The following is a 22,322-nucleotide window of genomic DNA, read 5'->3' on the forward strand; positions in this document are numbered from 1 at the left end:
ATCATCAACACATTCTGACTGGTGTATCTAAAGACTTTCACAGATTTTAACAAAAGAGCTTTACGCTGTTGATGCATTTCAGCTAAATTGGCAGGAATAATGTTGAATGCATCACAGAATACAGAACACAGTTGAGCCCTGTAGTGTATTTATGCATCTACACCATCACATGGGCAAAGTCATAAAGCTCAGTGAAGAATATAGAAGTCATGGTTCCCATCGAAGCGTGATCTTTCACTTTATCTTTCCTTTTGATCAAGTATTTATTCCAATGACTGTCTAATTTGACACAAAGCTCGACATGAGTGTTATTTAATTGATGAGTTCCAGCATCTCATTTCACCTTGATTTTTTTTTTTTTACGTTATAGTCAGTTATTTATGTTGGCTGATGGAATAGAGATTATAAATCGTGATGTGTTGTGTGTCTTTTGTGTCATCTCTGTCTGTGCTTTATATGGTCAAACGTGCACTTCTGTAATTAGCGCACTATGATTGTACTGTAATTTGACTGAAATATGATGTTCAAATTAAAAATAAAAGCTTTAAAATCAATGAATCTCAAATTCTTTACGACCATAGTGTTGTCTCCGTGTTTGGTGTGTTTCCTCGCTTGTGTGTTCATGTTGCATGTGTTTTCTCTTTGCATGGGCTCATAATAATTAATAAATCAGCTGCATGTTAGATTTAATACAGGTTGCATGGGTTTTTTTTCCAAATTGAGAGCAATTTTGATTTCTAGCAGCTTAAAAATAGTACAAAGCCAACCAGTCACTTTACAGCCACAATGAAGTCAGCAGCACTGTTTGAAGCTCATTAGCTCAATGTAATACTCGTAAAATGAATCGTTTGAAGGCACACGCTGTGATTTTAATACAACACTGAGTCAAAGCCAGCATTTAATACGCCATGAAGGTGAGTGAGGTGTTTTAAGACCCTCTACACGGTGCGCTGACACTTTCATTGTTACTTAGAGATAATTAGCTTTGACTAAAAGAGTTTGATTCGGTAAGACGGATTCACGGCGTATTTATGAGAGTTAGCGAATGATGACATTCCATTTGTAGAAATGTATGATGTGGTTAAACTTGCTCTGTCAATCTATTCACACACACACTATAATACACACTTTTGTTAGCTATGATGAACTTGATTAAATAAAAATGGCTTCATATAAATAAATACTAATAAAATATTCACTGTTGGGAGAGCCTGGGGCTAGTTGTCACACTTTTTTTAATTCAGTGCATAGTTGTTTCTGTACAGACACATACTTTAGAGTCTTGACCACACAAAAGCTATTAAAAAAATACTGTTTATTAAACTCATGTTGACCTTTTCACACTTTATGTCGTCATTTGTGACAATGCACCCTTATTATAGGCTTTTTGCCACAATTTAAACATTAAACCAATTAATAAACAGCAAAGATGTAAAAATGTCAGATTAAAAATACATGACAACTTGTGACGAAATAAGTGCATACCCTGGGTAAATAAATAAGTGCATACATACAGTGCATACATACATATACTTAAGTACACTCCCTCAGCTGACTATGCACATGCATTATCAGCGCTTATATTTCCTGTTTAACACTGTAATGTTGCTTTGACACAGTCTGTATTGCACAAAGCACTATTTAAATAAAGGTGACTTGACTTGAATGACACATGCGTGTGTGTGTGTGTGTGTGTGTGTGTGTGTGTGTGTGTGTGTGTGTGTGTGTGTGTGTGTGTGTGTGTAGGAATGACAGTGAGTGCCTTAAGGGATGGTTCAGGCATGATAATCCGCTCTGTGGTTCATGGCGGGTCGATCAGTAAAGACGGGAGACTGGCGATTGGGGATGGAATTGTTGCCATCAATGGAGAATCCACCACCAACCTGAACAATGCACAGGCCAGAGCTATGCTGCGCAGACATTCACTGATCGGACCTGATCTCAGGTGTGCACACACACACACACACTCACACACACACACACGTTTGTTCATCCCATAGGCGTAATGGTTTTTATAATGTACAAACTGTATATTCTATGGCCCTATACCAACCCTACACCTAACCCTAACCCTCACAGGAAACTTTGTGCATTTTTACTTTCTCAAAAAAACTCATTCTGTATGATTTATAAGTGTTTTGAAAAATGGAGACATGGGTTATGTCCTCATAAGTCACCCTCTCCTTGTAATACCTGTGTTATACCCATGTCATTATACAGAGTTGTGTCCTGATATGATACAAACACATGACCACACACAAACACACACTCTCTCTCTCTCTCTCTCTCTCTCTCTCTCTCTCTCTCTCACACACACACACACACACACACACTCTCTCTCTCTCTCTCTCTCTCTCTCACACACACTCTCTCTCTCTCTCTCTCTCTCTCTCTCACACACACACACACACACACACACACACACACACACACGTACACACACACACACACACACACACTAACCAAGCTTTATCTTAACATTGACCTTTAGCTCTAGTTTCTGTTTTTATATCTAATACAAATAAATACAGGATAACCATTTGCAAGAACATTTATATAATAATATTTCAAGCAAGCGGTGTTATTTCTATTTTCACAAAATAAGTTTGTTGATATATATATATATATATATATATATATGAACAAATAAACAAACTTAGTCTTGTTTATATTTATTTATTTATAAGTAATTATTTAGATTTATTTGTTACTAAAATTTGGGGTTGTAAGTTTTTTAATGTTTTCAAAAGCTATAAAAACTGCATTTATTTGATCAAAAATACAGTAAAAAATACTACTGTAAAATATAGTAATTTAAAATATGTTATATTATATATATAATAAATATTTGTAATTTATTTATCTGATGCACAGCTGATTTTTCGAGTAATAGAATTCTTGTAAGATTATGTTTTACCTTTGATGAATTTAACGCATCATCCATGACTTTAAAAGAGATAATGCTGACCCATAGCTTAGTTAACCGATTATTTAAATTTTTCTATTATACCACGTGCATTCTTTATAAATGTTGCCTGTTAAAACTAAAACTAAAGAAAGGTGATATTCTAATTTCTGTGTGTTTCTGTCCCAGCGTGACGTATGTACCTGCTGCCTTCCTGGACATGCACAGAGCCAGCTATAGCCAATCAAAAGAGGAAATAGAAACCCACAGAACAGCTACCGTCCAACCCAAGCACTCACAAAACCTGCCTTTCAAACCTCTGTAAGGAATCTTTCCGTCTGTCTGCTTTCTTGTTTCTGATGGTGTCCTAATGCATGTGTGCTTTGTGTTAGAGAATGCATTTCTGAACAACAGAGTACAGTGGACGGTAAAGGAGTGAACGGAAAGACTCAATCTGAAGAAGAGAAAGAAAGAACAGATAACCACAGCCAAGTAAGACTAAGAGAGAGCGATGAAAGACTGGAAAGAGACAATAAGGTGAAGAATGAAGAAGCGGCCTTGTGGAGTGAGAACGGACAAAGACGACAGAGAGTAAAAGATGATGAAGAGACACACGGAAATGATCGTAGCTCGTGGAGTCAGCCTAGAAGGTATTGCATAAACTAATAAAACATTAAGACATTGCTCAAGGTGATATGGTTGTGTTTTTGGTCCTAGAGTCACATTATTCAGGGCCGGGGCCACGAGTCTGGGCTTCAGTGTGGTGGGGGGTCGTGGCATGGGCAGTCGACTCAGCAATGGAGAAATGAGACGTGGCATCTTCATAAAACACATCGCAGAGGACGGCCCAGCTGCATGCAACAGCGCTCTGAAAGAAGGAGACCGAATTCTTCAGGTGGGTGTGTTTATAAGACAGTAACCTTCAACTGTTGGTGTAAAGTCTGACATGCTTTTTATTGCTTATTCTAGCAAAGAGATGCACACTTAGACACTGTCTGAAATCACAATAACGGGGAAAAAGTAGAAAATACTTGGTCAAATAATGACACAGCAGTCTACAGACATTGGTGGAAAATAACTGTGATCAGAAAATCTCCTGTTAAATACTGAGTGATATAGATTAACGACATCTACTTATTGTAGGGTTATGATTAGAGTTAGCTGCTTGCAATCAGAGCTGGAAATTGTAGTCCGTTACTGATTGATGAAAACTGTAGTTAGTCATAGTCAAACTGAATTTAGGCAATGTACTCTGACTGCTTTTCAGATTACTTTTAGATGCATGGTTTGTAAATAATATGTGATCCATAACAAAAGTAATCTGTAATCTGATTATGAGTATTTTAAAATGTAATATACTCTAATTACAAGTACGTATTTTTGGAATCTGATTATGTAATCCAGTATGTAAAATGTGTTTTATTATTACTAAAGTAAGTACATATATAACAAGGGCTCTGTTAAATAAAGTGATACCCATAACACAAATTCAGTATGTAAAGCAATATATTTAATATCTAGTTTACTTGCTATAAAGATTTTATAGCATGAACCTCAAAAACTAATCGTATGATCAAAGAAATGTGATTAAAACTCACAATTTTTCCAAATCATGATGACTTTTTGAAGCCATAAAGATGTTTATATATATATATATATATATATATATATATATATATGTATAGAAAACCGTATTTAAAATGATATATAGAAGAAATTATGAAATTACATATAAAGATCTAATTCATTTTGAAACTGCATTTAATTTAAATTGTAACTAAAAAAAATGTTGTAATTGTCATGCAATTAAATTCGTGAAAACATTTCATTCAATTTGCATGCATATTATTTCTCTTTTAAAAAGTATGCTAATGGAGACTTCATGTTGACAAAAGTTGCATGATATCAGAAGACTAATTATGTAGCGCAGGAGTTGAAACATTTGATTTTTGTAAATTGTATTAATTGTTTTTCTTTATTTGCAGTTTTGTAGCTTGACAGTCTGAATCCTCATTTACTCTCATTATACTGAAGAAGAAAAAAATCTCCTTTTGTGCCTCACAGGAATTAATCATACAGGTTTATAACAACATAAAAAGAAAGAAAAAATACAGATAGTCAAATTTGAATGGTGCATTTTGCTATTTTTGTGTCAAATGTACATCAGCAGGCCTGAGGCTGAGTCTAGTTAGTGTTGATGAGCATTAATGATCTCCATCTGCTGGTCATAATAAGCTAATGCATCACTCCTCAGACCTAAATATACTAGATAACAAGATTAGTTTCAAGAAAATCTGGGGCAAACTGGTTAAAAAATGGAAAGAAATGAGCGACTCTGATTTTTTAATGTGTGTTGGCAGGTTCAAGGTGTAGATGTGAGTGATTTTACTCATGAAGAAGCCGTTGAGGCGATCCGTAGAGCAGGAGACAGACTCCAACTACTAGTGCAGAGTCCTCAAGTAATCTCACACACACACACACACACACACAGCCACTTCACAAATACACAAACTCAGTGCTAGAATATACAGTGCTAGAATGAGTACATAAAACATTTATTTTCTTTCAATGCCCAGCTTTCAGCTCCTGACAACTGCCCTGAAGATCACGATGCATCGAAATCTAATTCTCAAACTCATCAGGTGTGTTCTTGCTTATGATATTGTGTTTATCATAAGTGTCTTTGATGTGATGTGTATGCTTACATTAAAGTTGATCTCATCTTTAGGAGCCCGAAATCCCTAGTAATCATTCCCCAACCTACCCCTTCAGTCCCATCCCCTTTAAGGTAATGTCATGAGTGTTTGCATAGTAATAATAATCCAGAATTACATATACACATATTCTCTAACACTAGCCTACTTTAGGATACTCTTAAAAAGTACTTATTAAGGATAATATTATGCTTTGAAATTGACAATTATTTGTATGTTAAATGCAATTAAATGTAGTTTACATTTATATTAACTGTAGTAGAGTGCTTTTTGATCCACTTCAGTACATCTTTTTGATATTTGATAATTTCTTGTGCACTATAATATACGTTAATGTAATTTCTAAGGAAACTTGATACTGGTTGCAAATTATTATATTCAAAATATATTAACTTTAAATGTAGAATTAAATATTAAACACACACACATATTTATATACAGTATATGCACAAAGAAAGATTTTTAAACACTAATCATAAAATATTATTAAAACGATATACGTAAAAGACATTACAAAGTGCATTTTTTAAAAAGCGCACTTAAGAAAGATGTGAAAATAACACTTAAGTGGCTTTTTATTTAATTAAGATTATATTATCTGCAAGTAAAAAATTTTAAATACTTATAAAATTCAATACAGTTATGCACACTTCTGTTTCAAGAGTGTAAATAGCAGAAAAAATATTTTTTTCATCCATGAGGTGACAAAAAGTGAATAATATTTAATTTTAATTCCCATGTTTCTTTACATAAATTACGTTACTCTGTTAGTATTTGATAAAAAGAGAAATGTATTTTTGGATTGTCAGATTTTAGCTGTGTTGTACCAAACTGTTGAGCGCTGAAAATGAGAACTGATTGAATATTATAATGATTTTTATGGTGCTGTTGCAGCGAACAGAAGCCTGTATGTTGGGGAAGCCTCCACATGTAGCTCCATCACTCCTGAAACTGACATCTAAACACATGGAGACAGAAACTGATGCAGTGCAGCATCTTCCAGAGAAACCACCGCTGCCAGAAGAGGATTCACAGCATCACAGCGAGCCGGAGCAGGCCTCTTACTGGAGTATGTGTGTGTGTGTGTGTGTGTGTGTGTGTGTGTGTGTGTGTGTGTGTGTGTGTGTGTGTGTGTGGCACCAACACGACGGGGACCGAATGTCTCCTAAAAACAAGAATCACTTTCAGTGTGAGGAACGGTTAATCATTCCTGTGAGGAAAACTGCTTAGAAAACATATCGAATTCAGCGTTTTAAAAATGCATCAGTCTGCATCAGAATGCTACAATCTCAGAAAAGAAGATACAAAAGGTGTCACTTTTTAAAAGGTACACCTTTGTACCCCAAGGTACCCTAAAAGTACATATTAGTATCTAAAGTGCACATATTACTACCTAAAAGGGAACTTTTGTAAAGGTACCACCCAAGTAATAGCTTTTATACTTTTTTTATCGGAGAGTGTTGAAATAATAGACTTGCATGAATATTCAGAATATATTTACAGAGGACTGTAAAAGCAATGCAAGGGTGAAAATTTTATTTTGTTAATATATCAAATTAGATATATTTACACTCTCAAAAGAAATGCATAGGTGCAAAAATAATTTAATCTTTGAAACACTTTTTTTTTCTAAGTCAACAAATAATGTATAATGTTTTCACAAACAATCGCTGGCCGTAGGTAGGCAGTAAATGAGCATGGCATTAAAAAAAGCAGTAAATTAAAAACAAAAGCTGCATGCTTTCTAATGTCTTTAGTGTTTTGCAAAAAGTTTTTTTTAATTGCAAACTGAAGTACAACTTTTAGTGTGTAAGTGATTTTTTTAAAACTGTAACGTTAGCTGAGGCGATCAAAAATATTATTAGCTCTGAATATATGGAATTACATTTGTTTCAATAATAATGAACGAATCTTTATAAAACTGAACGTAACTTTTTCAGAAACGATCAAAAATATGCCATTACAAAAGAAGAAAAACACTATGAAAATGAAAAAAATGAACTCAGTCACACAACTTTAACATGCTCTTCAAATATGCTTAATTGTTTGTTTATGTTTTTAAAAGATTCATTTTCGCTAATCGTGGATTCTAAATTCACTGCCACAGATTTCACTTACGTTTCGCAGTTTTCCGTTTGGTGTTTTGATACAAACCTCTCGTGGGGGCGTGGTTAACAGTGATCTACTCTGATTGGATAGTGAGCTTTTGATGGACAGGTGCTCTCTGACCGGGAAGTACAGACGTCACTCAGTGGCGCTATTTTTCAAAACGCTTATAAATCATACAGAATGAGTTTTTTTGAGAAAGTAAAAATGCACAAAGTTTCCTGTGAGGGTTAGGGTTAGGTGTAGGGTTGGTGAAGGACCATAGAATATACAGTTTCTACATTATGAAAACCATTACACCTATGGGATGAACACACTTTACACAAAAACACGTGTGTGTGTGTGTGTGTGTGCATGCATGTGTGTGTTCACATTTATCTCAAGTGGACTTAAATAAATATTTAAATGTGTGTGTGTGTGTGTGTGTGTGTGTGTGAGCAGGCCGCATGCAGCAGAGGTATGGCAGTCTTCCTGGAGAGCTGCACATGTTTGATCTGGACTGTGGCTCTCACGGCTCTGGACTGGGATTGTGTTTGTCGGGAAACAGAGATGGAGCTCGTGGTCGGATGAGTGTGTACGTGTCAGAGATCAAACCGGACGGGGCTGTGGCCGCAGACGGTCGGGTCAGAGTGGGAGATGAACTACTGGAGGTGAGGACGACTGCCTGGACCCAGTTCATTTGGCCAGTCAAAAATATGTAGATGTATGTAGATTTTGCGATTGCCCTCAGTCTCCTCCATAACTAAAAGAGCAAAACACAGAGAAATATGAGTCTTATCAAAGGTCAAGGGTTATTCTTCAGCGTGTTTATGTGTGCATTGTGCAGATAAATGGTCAAGTGCTGTATGGACGCAGTCACCAGAATGCAACAGCAATCATCAACAATGCTCCAGTTAAAGTCAGGATTCTGCTCACAAGGTGAGACATGTGCACATGAATGTAGATTAATTCAACTTGTCTTCTACGTGCATTTTAATATGCTCTTTATTTACATAGCTTATTACTATGGAGTGCAAACATCTGAGATAGCAATGCATATTTGTTTTTAATTTCAAACTAGGGCTGGGCGATATGGACAAAAAATCATATCCCGATATATTTAGACTGAATATCGATATACGATATATATCCCGATATTTTTTCCGCAAAGTGAGAGCAAATGTTCAGTCAAAGTCAAAGCCAAATATGACGTCACAAGTAGTTTTATTGAAACCGGCCATTTCAGTGAACAGTTGCAAAATCAAATGAATAAATAGTAAACGGGGTTCTTCACCTGGTTCATAATTAAATGCTCAGCTGTTCAAATAACAATAAAATGTAAAAAAAACTGTACAACAAAATACTGTATAACAATAGGACAGGAGTACCTTTTTTGAAATCAAAGCTCCATAAGGTGCACATTTGAATAAAAAAAAAAATCTTAAAACATTTTAAAATAAAATAGGCCAATCTTTTTCCGAAATAAATATATTTATATGAGAAAAGTACAAATATCAAAAATGTTTAGTTTTACAACTATTAATGGCTTATTAAAATCCAATAACAGATTTTATTCTCCTTTCTAACAAATCCACAGATGCAAATAATGAATATTACAAAAGAATATGACAAACCCTAGTAACTTAAGGGCAGCATTTACATATAAAGAAAGAACAAAATAAAGTGCTCAGTTTAAGAAAAAAAAAAAAAAAACATCAGCTTGAGATTACCTTTTCCTTTTTGTTAACTCAATTTCTTATCTGAACAGTCTCAACCAGTTCCACAAGAAACAGATTATCAACTAAATAAACATTTTCCCCCTCTTTTTTTACTTTGATAAACAGTAATTCTGTCTTGAGGTAGACATTAGAAGATAGACAAGCGTATCCTCCTTCGTTTAAAGATTTTGTGCGAGAAACACCAGCCTGTCAACAGCATCCGGCTTCAGAGATGCTCTGTGGCAGGTCACGATATTGCCACTACAGCTGAAAACCCTTTCGGAGGGTGAACTGGTAGCTGGTACCAAGAGATACTTTTTTGCCAGGTGGCTCAGAGATGGAAAGAAAACTTCATGATCCTTCCACCACTTGAGAGGATCAGTGTCACTCTCCACACTTGCGGACTGCAAGTAACTTGACAGTTCATTTTCAATAGCCCCCCTCTTGGTTGGTGCAGTGGTGGTGGCTGTGCGCTTCTTGAAGAAGCTTGCCAGTCTTTTAGCTTTTGGTGCTACTGCTGCTTCTCCATCTGCAGGCTCAGGCACAGTGGGCACACATAGGCAAGGCGGTTGACAGCTGCTCTGATCAGCCAGTAGCGTCTCCACCTCCAAGACAGCTCTGTGCTTCAATGCTTCCACTTTTTCACTTGGGATGTAGGTGGCCCTGAACCGAGGATCCACAAATGAAGCCATCTCCAAAAGGTCAGCAGTGGCTGGGTCAGAATATTTGCTGTTGAGGTACTCAACAATGCTGGTCTTGATCGATTTACAAAGCTCGCTATCACCCTCTTCACATGCCAGGAGACTTTCGTTAAAAAGGTGCAGCACAGGTTTCACATATGATAGAGTGACGTACTCCTCACCTGATAAAGCATCAGTAAAGTCCTGGAGAGGTTTCAAGACCTTTTGGACTGCTTCTAGGACCTCTAAGTCCTGCCAGGTAGGGACAAGGTGCCTGGTGTTTTTGTCATTAGACAGGACTTTGGCCAGTGCTCCTTCCTGCTCCAGGACTCTCTCTATCATCTGCTGCCTGGATCCCCAGCGTGTGGCAGACTCGGTTATGAGTTGGTGACTTGGCAGACCCAGCTGAATCTGGACTTCAGCAAGATGTCTCCTTTTCTTCCAGCTGTACGAAAAACTGCTTACAATTCTTTTGCACAAAGAAATGGCCCGGGTGACACGCTTGTCATTCATGCCATGTCCTGTCAGAATCATAAAAAACTATTAAACAAATGTGCTTATGCAAGAAATTTGACTCAGGGTTCACTTTAACACATTCATACAACTAATCCAAAATCAAGCTTTAGAAATATTCTACATTAATATTATATTATATTAATATTTATTTTATTGTTGGATTGTTTGTGTTTAAATTATTTATTTTTCTGAAACTATGTGTGCTGCCGTTTTTTTACCAGGTCTCCCTGGAAGAAGAGATTATTATATGGGATTTTTTCCTGGCTAAATAAAGGATACATTTTCTCTTTCATAGTTTATTTTTTTAATCAACACCAGTACTAATCATAAATATCAAATATTATATTTTTTTTCTGAATTTTAATCATGTAAGTGATTTTAATGTATTATTATTTTTGTATAATTTATAAATGATGACTATACTGTATGTACATTTACTTGTGTTCCGTTCTTGTCGTTGTTCTTAGTATTTAATATGTATGCTATTTTTTAATGCTACTTCATATTTCTACTCCACTAAAAACTCCATGTGTCCATGTGTCATGTGTCAACATTAGTTTCTAGTTACTTTGCAGTTTGCTATTTTCAATCCAGAGAAAAAAACTAACATTTTAATGTTTTTGATTAAAGTAAAATATCTGAATACTCCTTACAACACTGCACTCACCAATAGCCAAGTGCAGTCTGTGACCGAAGCACTGCATCCTCATCCACTCGTTCAGCTCAACCGCTTTGACGATGTTGCTCCCGTTGTCGGTTGTTATAGCAACCAGATACTTTTCTTGGAGTTTCCAACTTGCAATTGCGTCCTGCAGGGCCTCAGCTATGTGCTCACCGGTGTGATCCTGGGGGAAATAACTTGTTTGCAGACACGCTGTTTTCATCTCCCAGTCTTGAATGAAGTGAACTGTCACGCTCATGTAAGGCTCACACGTCCTGCTCGACCACATATCGCTGGTCAACGCAAAATGGGTCACGTTAGCGAGCTGGTCAGCAAGGCGCTGTCTGAGTTCAGTGTACATTTGTGGCAGTGCTTCTCGTGCAAAGTAGTTGCGACTGGGAAGCTCATATCTCGGGTCCATAGTTTTCAGTAGGTTTTGGAATCCGACTTGTTCCACAGTTGCAATGGGGACCATATCTTTAGCAATGTGATAGGACACCGCTTTAGTTATAGTACACCACTTGACACTTTTCTTTTCATAAGGCACGTTGCGGGAAAATGAAGTTTGCAGTGAGCTTTGTGTTGGGGCTGGAGCTTTTTCGGGTTGTCGATGGCTTGCGGCTGTGGCTTCTGCAGCGCGCAGTTTCAAAGACTCTTCGTACTGCAGTTTGTGCCACTGTTTTAGGTGGTGAAAAAGATTTGTAGTGCTTCCACCCCTGGCTGTAACTTGTTTATTGCACTCCCTACAAATAACGTGATGTTGTTGCTCATCTGATACTTTAAATCCGAACCATCTCCAAATTACTGAGCCACTGCTTTTTCTTTTACTAACCAATTCCTCCCCGCGCTCCGCAGACGTACCTGCTTCCTCCATGTTTGTCGAAGAGTGGCTCTGTGCCTGCCCATCCCCCCTCCCCCCATCGAAGAGGAGGGGCGGTGGCGCGGGGAGCAGCGCAAATTTGAACTATATCGATATATGCGATATGCTCTAATTCCATATCGCGTCTAAAAATATATCGATATATTTTTTTATATCGATATATCGCCCAGCCCTATTTCAAACAGAAATAAAGAAACACTTTGGATTTTGAAATATTTAAAACAAAGAAAGAAATTCAGCATTACTTTTAGGACTATGCCAGCTTGAATGCACGGTGTCATTGAAGAACATCAATTCAATGTAAAAAATAAATCTGATATATAATATTTGTAATGAAAAGACTGCAAATAATTTGAAATCAACCTAGAAGCATTTTCATTAAAAGTCTCAAGGTCTTTATTTATCTATATATAGAGTTTGTGTAGTGTGGATGTGTCACATATTTTGATGCACACATGTAATTTTCTCATCAGGAATAAAGCTGCACAGAAACAGATGACTACAGGACCAGCATATAAGGCAATGGAGACACACACACACTTAAATAAAACAGTAAAAAATACAATAAATATAGAGCTATGCTTGGTTAACAAATTAAAATAATTTTCAAAAAAAACTAAGTTTGCCTCATGTTTCTAAAGTTCTTGTTTTATTATTATTTATTATTATTTTGCATATGCATTTATCTTAATTTACCACATCTTCAGACTCATGCGTCATCTAATAACACTTTTATCTGTTTAGATGCACAACTGTCCTGTTATATCTCCAGTCTTGCTCAGAGAAGGTCAACATTCAGTATTATTGCAGGTAAAACACTCAAAAACATGACAAAACAATATCTGCATGCTTCAGTGTCTTTGTTCTCATGTTTGCGTTTGTCGATAGGATGGAGGGATCAGCAGAGAGGATAAACTCAACATTGGTCTTCCTGCCACATCCAATCACAAGCCCTCCTGTCATCCTGCCAGTCACATGACTCCCAGCCACTGTACGCCTTCGTCAGCTGATCCCACAGCCAATCAGAGCTCTTCTTACTTGGCTCAGTGTTCTGTGACCTCTGACCCCCTAACGAGTCCAATCATAGCTGGCTGTATGAACATCATTGATATCTGCAAGGGCACCGCGGGGCTCGGCCTCAGCATAGTAGGAGGCTGCAACACAGTGCTGGTGAGAAATTGTAAAGGAAACCATGTATATGACACTTAATGATGTCGCGAGAGCAACTTGAATACAAACCTGAACGTCAAATACTACAACAGTGTTATCAAAAATCATCATTCACCCTCATGTCATTCCAAACTAGATTTTCTTTCATGCATGGAACACAAGGAGAAGTTTAGCAGAATGTTCACGCTGTTCTTTCTTTCAAAATGCAGGTGAATCGTGGTAAAATTTTATAAATGAATGCATTGGTAGAATATTTTATCTAAAGCAACTTACATTGCATTCAAGAAATCCATTTTGTCAATTCATGCATTGCCTGGGAATTGAACCTGTGACCTTTTTGCATTGCATTTATTTATTTATTTTTACTTTTAATTATTTACTACAGAAATGCTTTTTATTTGATCTGTAAAGTCGTCTAAAGCCTCCTGTTTTTCCTCTTTTTGAACTGAGGGATGAGTCTAAATGACTTTTTCATCTGGTATTTGACAGAAGGCCAGAGAGAGAGAGAGAGAGAGAGAGAGCACGCTTGATAAAGCTTATAAAATATTCCTTTAAATTAAAAATATATTTTGAAGTAACATGTTGCAATCACCAGAAATCAAAATGGGACTTCAAATAATATTTTTTCTTTTCCTTGGGAATTTTTCTTGATTTTCTGAGGAAATAAACAATTTTAGATTTTCAAACAGTTCAAAGTTAAGTTATTGCAACTTTTCACTTAAATGCTGCTAATATAATTTCTTTCCCTCTTTCTTTGTCAGGGCGTAATAGTGATTCATGAAGTGAATAAAGATGGTGCGGCATACAGAGACGGCCGGCTGTGTTCTGGAGATCATATTCTAGAGGTACAGAAGTGTAGCATTCACCAGTGAAGTTGTATAGTTTAGTTTATTGATTGATCTCTTCGCTAAGAACTTCCATTGACCCAAGGTAGATGCACAATCAAATGCACAGAGAAATAAACTGACATCAACAGGGTACAGTGCACATATGCACAGATTAAACTCATCTTGGGAAATATTTAATCTACTTTTTCACTGAATAGCTCTTAATGTGATTATTGTTATCTGCTCCAGGTGAACGGCATTGATCTGAGAATGGCCACTCATGAGGAGGCCTTGAGCGTCCTGCGCTTGAGTCCGCAGCGAGTGCGCTTGTGCATCTACAGAGACCTTGGGATAGAAAACCACTGCACACACGTCCTCCAGAACCGCACACCCGGGGACATGTGGGACCTCTTCGGTGTGGAACTGAACCTCAAAACAGGACAGGAACTGGGGCTTTGCATTGTGGGTAAAAGGTGGGTTGTTCTCAAGGAATATAATTACATTACAGAACTGCATGGATAATGCATAGATTAATCTGAATTCATCTGCATGTCTTTTAGAAATGACACTGGAATCTTTGTGTCTGAGATAAAAAGGGGAGGGGCTGCAGATTTGGATGGAAGACTGTTACTAGGTGACCAGATTCTGTCTGTGAATGGAGAGGACGTGCGAGCTGCATCACAGGACTATGCAAGCGCACTTCTGCAGGTGCACCAAAATACACTTCACTCAGGAGTACAGTGATTAATGCATTTCATTCATAGTCATAATAGGGCTAATTGTGCACCTCACCTCGTGTGTGTGTGTGTGTGTGTTGTAGAGCTGCAGTGGGTCTGTGCTGTTGGAGGTGGCTCGTTTTAAAGCTTCATCACACTACTCATATGGAGATCAGGTAAATGCTGAATAATTCCTGTTATGCAATACCCTATAAACGTTGTGATACAAAACAATAAATATGCATGTGTTATAATTCAATAAAAATACAAATATATATATTTTTTTATAAAGGATTCACAATATGCTCTGGTTACGCTCAGACCATTATTTATGTATGAAAATGAACAGAATTATTCCCGAAAGAATAGCCGTTGCTCAGTGACCAGGATGTTGACTTAAATACCATTTTGATATATTTAACCTTTATTATTATTATTATTATTATCAGATTTTTGTGGAAAGGTGGACTTATTTGTCATGAGAACAACTAACACTAACTAACACAAAAATCAGAACAGAAAGATAATTTGATAGATAAAGAGGATTAAGAAAAAATAAACCAATGAAAACAGAATGATTGGAAATTAAAACAACATTCTCAAAAAAAAAAAAAAAAAAAACGGAAAAACTTTCAATTAAAATAAATTGACAATTTGTATTGTTAGAACTTTATGAAGTTAGATTGCATAACACATGGGAAGTTACATAATTGTGAATCAAATTTGTTTAACTAAATCTATTTCCATCTAGAAATATTTTATATTTTATACAGTATATTAGTCACGCTACTGTTCAAATGTATGGGGCACGAATTTTTCTTTTAAGGAACGTAATGTTATTATTTGTTATGTATGCATTAAATTGATCAAAATTGACAGTGAAGACATTTATAATGTTATATAAGATTTCTTTCAAATAAATGCTGTTCTTTTGAACTTTCTGTTTATAGAAAACATGTATCACAGTTCCACAGAAATAAAAGCAGCACGACTGTTTTCACCACTGATAATAATCAGAAGTGTCTCTTGAGCAGTTTCTAAATCATCATATTAGAATGATTTCTGAAGATCCGTCTCAGATCTAACAGTGTTCTGTCTGTGTTGTGGCAGGTGGACGAGCTGGACGTCCCTCTTCTCGCCTCGTTCAGCACATATGATTGTAAGAGTGTCTGTCACATCACACAATTATTCATTATTCAGTTCTATTCGTCAGTGAGTCAATGTTTTCATCTTTTTGCACAGCTGTGGATGAGAACGTGGACATCAGAACGGTCACCGTTCAGAAGGTGGGTTTGGTTTTGCATGCACTCTCAAAGCACGTTTCTGCAGTAAGTCAGTAGTAACCGTACGCTTGGTGTGATTCTGTCCCAGTGTGAGTGTGAGTCTGTGGAGCTGAGATTGAGAGATGGAATAATTTATATCTCTAACCTGGACCCGACCACATCTGCAGCGCGCGCTGGACTTCTGCAGGTACAGACAGAGAATGAGGATATAACACAGGTCCTGAAAGCCTTTTCCACTTTTCATTGTGTTTGGAAAATGTTGATGCTGGAGCCTGTCCTATTAAAGGCAAAACATTTAATTAATAAATAACTACATTATCATTTTAAGCCTCTTTAAAACTATATGTACACTACCATTCAGAATGTTGTGATCAGTAAGATTTTTTTTTTTTAAAGAAATGCATACTTTTAACCTAAATGGATACAAAAGTAACAATAATTTATAATGCTAATATATATATATATGTAATCTGTTTTAAAATAAATGTTGTTTTTTAGAATTTCCTATGCGTCAAAGAATCCTGAAAAGGTTACATTTTAAAATATATTACAATAGAAGACAACTGTTTTAAATTGTAAAATGACACAATATTACGTTTTATACTTTATTTTTGCTGTAAATTCTTTTTATTGATGCCAAAACTTTGAACAGTAGTATTTATGTGTGTGTGTGTGTGTGTATACATACATTTTCCATTTATTTAGCCTTGATGGAAAAATCAGTCCTTAAAAGCAATACAGTAGATTAAGGCCACACACTAGTTATTTATAGAACTATATTACCAATAAATGAATACACATATGTGTATTTGGGTTTTTTGTATAATGATTTCTTTACAAAAATATTTATGATATTTGTGTAAAAATTTAAAAATCTTTTTTTTTTTCAAATCCAAATTTTCCCCCAAAATGCATGTATGTATTTTTTGCACAATGATTTGGGTAACAGAGTTGAATGCTTGAGGTTGATGAATTCTATGAACACTTATGAACATTTGTGTTAAATTTAGAAAGAAAAATTTTTATTGAATGATTTTACATTTTGTATTTGAACAAAATGTGAGAGGCCAAAATAACAATTTTCATGAATGGATACAGTGATTTAATGTGTTTAAACCCTGTCATTCCAGATTCATTTTAGATACTAGTTTATCTAACATATGTAATAGTGCTGCAAAAAAGCAAACGTCACAGGACACCAAACACAACATTCATGAGAACCGCTTCCCTCAAAGATAATCACCTCTGAACTGAATTTTCAGCTGGGTGCCAGGGTCATCAGCATTAACGGGACATCGACAGAACGTCTCTCTGATACTGAGGCTAGTGTTCTCCTGAGAAACAGCAGCGGAGCCGTCACACTGCAGGTGTGTGTCTTCATCATCAAGTGTTCACTCATTGCACACACTCTTTCCATGAATGTCACACTCGGTGTGTTTGATTAAAGGTGATGCCGAGTGGCTGCGCAGATGGAGCTAGTAAAGATCAAGCATCTGTAATTCACTCCTCACCTGGAGTCAACACTACACACAACCACCACAGGTACTCAAAATGAATATTTATCATCTCATTATATAATGCATAAAAATGGTCAAACTGTGCCGAAGTAGATTCTTATGTAAAAAAAAAAGGTAATATTATTTTGTATTATGATTTTCAACATCAGAAATATTTCTTGAGCAGCGAATCAAGATCATGTGACACTGAAGATTGGAGGAATGATGCTGAAAATACAGCTGTGCAATGCATCACTGGAATAAAAGTTAGAAGTGCAAGCAAAATCCCAAATGACCTTTATTCACCAATGATTATGTGTATAGAACTCCAATTTTACTTGCATTCATTTTCATTTAACAAATCTATTAAATGCACTAAAATGAATGAATGAGATCTTCAACTCCCACCTCCGGCAGAGCTTCGACCGGATCCCGAGGGAGTCTGGAGATATTGAGTCCGAGTGGACCATGTTCTCCACCTCCATTGTCGCTGCGGCTGCTCGGAGCTGTGGCCGTAAGGTCTCCGGTGCCTGTCGAGGCGGCAATCCCCGAACCCGGTGGTGGACACCGGAAGTAAGGGATGCTGTCAAGCTGAAGAAGGAGTCCTATCGGGCCTGGATGGCTTGTGGGACTCCGGAGGCAGCTGACAGGTACCGGCAGGCCAAGCGGACTGCAGCCCGGGTAGTCGTGGAGGCAAAAACTCGGGCCTGGGAGGAGTTCGGTGAGGCCATGGAGAAGGACTATCGGTTGGCCTCGAAGAGATTCTGGCAAACTGTTCGACGCCTCAGGAGGGGGAAGCAGTGCCCTACCAACACTGTTTACAGTAGAGATGGGCACCTGTTGACCTCAACTGGGGATATCGTCGGGCGGTGGAAGGAATACTTCGAGGATCTTCTCAATCCCACCGACTTGTGTTCCGTTGAGGAAGCAGTGGCTGGGGACTCGGGGGGGCACTCGTCCATCACCCGGGCTGAAGTCATCGAGGTAGTTAAAAAGCTCCTCGGTGGCAAGGCACCGGGGGTGGACGAGATCCGCCCCGAGTACCTCAAGTCTCTGGATGTTGTGGGGCTGTCTTGGCTGGCACGCCTCTGCAACATCGCATGGCGGTTGGGGACAGTACCTCTGGACTGGCAGACCGGGGTGGTGGTCCCTCTTTTCAAGAAGGGGGACCGGAGAGTGTGTTCCAACTATAGGGGGATCACACTTCTCAGCCTCCCTGGAAAAGTCTATGCCAGGGTACTGGAGAGGAGAATTCGGCCGATAGTGGAACCTCGGATCCAGGAGGAACAGTGTGGTTTTCGTCCCGGTCGTGGAACACTGGACCAGCTCTATACCCTTTCCAGGGTGCTGGAGGGTTCATGGGAGTTTGCCCAACCAGTCCACATGTGTTTTGTGGACTTGGAGAAGGCATTCGACCGTGTTCCTCGCGACATCCTGTGGAGGGTGCTCCGGGAGTATGGGGTCGGCGGCTCCCTACTTAGGGCTGTTCGGTCCCTGTACGACCGGAGCAAGAGCTTGGTTCGCATTGCCGGCAGTAAGTCAGACCTGTTCCCGGTGCATGTTGGACTCCGGCAGGGCTGCCCTTTGTCACCGGTTCTGTTCATAATTTTTATGGACAGAATTTCTAGGCGCAGCCAAGGGCCGGAGAGTGTCCGGTTTGGGGACCATACGATTTCGTCGCTGCTTTTTGCGGATGATGTTGTCGTGTTGGCATCCTCAGACCAGGACCTTCAGTGTGCATTGGGACGGTTTGCAGCCGAGTGTGAATCGGCTGGGATGAGAATCAGCACCTCCAAGTCCGAGGCCATGGTTCTCAGTCGGAAAAGGGTGGATTGCCCACTTCAGGTTGGTGGAGAGTTCCTGCCTCAAGTGGAGGAGTTCAGGTATCTTGGAGTCTTGTTCACGAGTGAGGGAAGGATGGAACGTGAGATTGACAGACGGATCGGTGCAGCTTCTGCAGTAATGCGGTCACTGTACCGGTCTGTCGTGGTGAAGAAGGAGCTGAGCTGTAAGGCAAAGCTCTCGATTTACCGGTCAATCTACGTTCCTACTCTCACCTATGGTCATGAGCTGTGGGTCATGACCGAAAGGACAAGATCCCGGATACAGGCGGCCGAAATGAGCTTTCTCCGTCGGGTGGCTGGGCGCTCCCTTAGAGATAGGGTGAGAAGCTCGGTCACTCGGGAGGAGCTCAGAGTAGAGCCGTTGCTCCTCCACATCGAGAGGAGCCAGCTGAGGTGGCTCGGGCATCTATTTCGGATGCCTCCTGGACGCCTTCCCAGGGAGGTGTTCCAGGCATGTCTCACCGGGAGGAGGCCCCGGGGAAGACCTAGGACACGCTGGAGGGACTATGTCTCCCGGCTGGCCTGGGAAACGCCTCGGGTCCCCCCGGAAGAGCTGGAGGAAGTGGCTAGGGAGAGGGAAGTCTGGGCGTCTCTGCTTAGACTGTTGCCCCCGCGACCCGGCCCCGGATAAGCGGAAGATGATGGATGGATGGAATAAAATGAATGAAGCTCGGGAGAAAATACAGGTCCTGATTTATGCTTTCATTTAAGATTTATAACTGGTTTCATCCCAACACTATGGAGCACCATGTTTCCACCACTGAATATATATTTTTTTAAATAAAAGAAAGTGTCCAAAGTCCAAATTGCGTCATATAAACAATTCACAATTCTGACTTTTTGTTGTAACACTTTATTTTAAGATCCAATTCTCACTATTAACTAGTTGTTTATTAGCGTGCCTATTATCAACATATTGGCTGTTTATTAGTACTTATTAATCACATATTCTGCTTGACCATAACAACTTACTAATAAGCAGCTAATTAGCCGTTTATTGAGGGAAAACTGTTAATATTAAACGTGTTTCCTATTCTAAAGTGTTGCCAAACTCACAATTGTGAGTTATAAAGTCCAATTCTAAAGAATACTATTTTACAAGTTTATATCTCAGTTACAACTCGCAAAAGATATAAAGTCAGAACTGAGTTTGACTATATAACACACAATTGCAACTTTATATCACACAGTTCTTACTTTATAAATTCTGTAAAAAAGTAAGAATTCCGAAAACTTGCAAATGTGAAAATGAAATAATAATAATTACCTTTTTTTTTCAATCTTCTATACAACACTGCATTTAATAACTCCATGAAATGTATTAAAATTGCACATATTTACATAAACGTCTGCTTGTGGATATTTGTGGAGCTCTGATAAAGGACTTCCCCTCCAGGCCACACAGACATTCAGACTCCCGGTTTAATGTTAGTGCTATGCTTGTTTGTCATTATTCTAACTGTATTATGAGATTAATTGTTGCCCTGTTTGCCAATAAAGGGTGTCTCTAGAGGGAAAAAAGGGGTTAAATTCCATGTGTCTTTTGCGTGTGTTTAAGTTCTCCCCAGCTCCAGACGATCACTCTTGAGCGCGGCGCTGCTGGACTTGGCTTCAGTATTGTGGGAGGATTTGGCAGTTCTCATGGTGACTTGCCAATCTACGTCAAGAACATATTTCCCAAGGTACACAAGAAAGACACCGAAGCTAAAAACTGAGAGTTGAGTGCAGAGATCAAAACAAACACACGTTCAGTTTGCATGAGTCGTAGCATGTAAGAAATCATCACGGTTTGTGTGTGTTTCCACAGGGAGCCGCGGTGGAGGACAGGCGTCTGCGTCGCGGTGATCAGCTGCTGAAAGTAAATGGAAAGAGTCTGGAGGGTGTCACTCATTCAGAAGCCGTCGAGCTCCTTAGACAAACCAGCGGGACGGTTACTCTACAAGTACTCTCAAAAACACTACCAACATGCTGAAATTTCACCGTCCGTCCTGTCCAGAGGATTGCGTAGCCCTCAAGAAGCAGATCATCAGACACAGACGAAGATCTACAAGCAGGAATTATCAAAAAAAACTCCCAAAACTGAATAAGTGAAAGAAATGTGTAAAAGTGGGAGATGCCAATAGAGACTAGTGCTAAACCAGTGGTTCTCAACCAAACGGACAGAAGTTATTAAAATGATCATTATTAATATTAATGCATTTAACCTGAAAACACTTTCCTTATTTTCCCTGCAATAAATATTTATATATATTAGCTACTACTGAGAGCTCAAATTAAGCATAATTATGTGTAAGTGTGGTTCAGTTACACATTTATGTTATGTCATAAATCATGCAAAAAGCAAGAATAATATATAGGAATATTTTCTGAGTAATTAGAAATGGTCTGTATATGTTGTGTCTATTAGAATGACGTCATCTGCTCATAGATCTATCTTTTTCTACTGTAAATGTACCTGTATACAAAATAAATTAATGCATTAAATAACTATCTGTTAAAGTCTTCATGTTAAGACTACAAATGACGTGAAAAAAACTCTAATTTTAATAGAAAAAAAGTTGCAATTACAGCATAATCAAGCCGTTTTTTCCATTCCATTCAATACGTCTAATCTGCATAATCAATATATACAGCAAACACAATGCATCTCTATGACATAATTCTTGTTTTAATTGTCAAGCAGCACACATTTAGTCATTTACACAATAATCTTCATGCAAATATCAGACACGATCACTCTGTATCCAAAAGTAGAAAGCACTATGAAAGGGATTGTTTTTATATATATATATATATATATATCTGGAAGTATTCAAAATAACAAAGC

General features: G+C 38.2%; 1 protein-coding gene across 1 annotated transcript in view; it reads left to right on the forward strand.

Annotated features, from left to right (window-relative positions):
- Nucleotides 1-21,913, forward strand: part of LOC113107631 (multiple PDZ domain protein-like) — a 40,028-nt gene extending 18,115 nt beyond the window's left edge. The window contains exons 20-43 of the mRNA XM_026270277.1: nucleotides 1,747-1,945; nucleotides 3,095-3,226; nucleotides 3,298-3,555; nucleotides 3,623-3,800; nucleotides 5,266-5,364; nucleotides 5,482-5,547; nucleotides 5,634-5,693; nucleotides 6,514-6,688; nucleotides 8,167-8,375; nucleotides 8,552-8,643; nucleotides 12,633-12,678; nucleotides 12,904-12,969; nucleotides 13,048-13,329; nucleotides 14,091-14,174; nucleotides 14,406-14,629; nucleotides 14,717-14,864; nucleotides 14,977-15,048; nucleotides 15,983-16,031; nucleotides 16,115-16,158; nucleotides 16,244-16,342; nucleotides 17,418-17,522; nucleotides 17,603-17,697; nucleotides 21,054-21,177; nucleotides 21,303-21,913. Of these exons, the coding sequence (XP_026126062.1) occupies nucleotides 1,747-1,945; nucleotides 3,095-3,226; nucleotides 3,298-3,555; nucleotides 3,623-3,800; nucleotides 5,266-5,364; nucleotides 5,482-5,547; nucleotides 5,634-5,693; nucleotides 6,514-6,688; nucleotides 8,167-8,375; nucleotides 8,552-8,643; nucleotides 12,633-12,678; nucleotides 12,904-12,969; nucleotides 13,048-13,329; nucleotides 14,091-14,174; nucleotides 14,406-14,629; nucleotides 14,717-14,864; nucleotides 14,977-15,048; nucleotides 15,983-16,031; nucleotides 16,115-16,158; nucleotides 16,244-16,342; nucleotides 17,418-17,522; nucleotides 17,603-17,697; nucleotides 21,054-21,177; nucleotides 21,303-21,467 (3,071 nt within the window). The 3' untranslated portion in view covers nucleotides 21,468-21,913. The remainder of the gene's footprint in view (nucleotides 1-1,746; nucleotides 1,946-3,094; nucleotides 3,227-3,297; nucleotides 3,556-3,622; nucleotides 3,801-5,265; nucleotides 5,365-5,481; nucleotides 5,548-5,633; nucleotides 5,694-6,513; nucleotides 6,689-8,166; nucleotides 8,376-8,551; nucleotides 8,644-12,632; nucleotides 12,679-12,903; nucleotides 12,970-13,047; nucleotides 13,330-14,090; nucleotides 14,175-14,405; nucleotides 14,630-14,716; nucleotides 14,865-14,976; nucleotides 15,049-15,982; nucleotides 16,032-16,114; nucleotides 16,159-16,243; nucleotides 16,343-17,417; nucleotides 17,523-17,602; nucleotides 17,698-21,053; nucleotides 21,178-21,302) is intronic.
- Nucleotides 21,914-22,322: the final 409 nt, after the last annotated feature.

This window comes from Carassius auratus, chromosome 1, assembly GCF_003368295.1.
Source record: "Carassius auratus strain Wakin chromosome 1, ASM336829v1, whole genome shotgun sequence".
Lineage (NCBI taxonomy): Eukaryota > Metazoa > Chordata > Actinopteri > Cypriniformes > Cyprinidae > Carassius > Carassius auratus.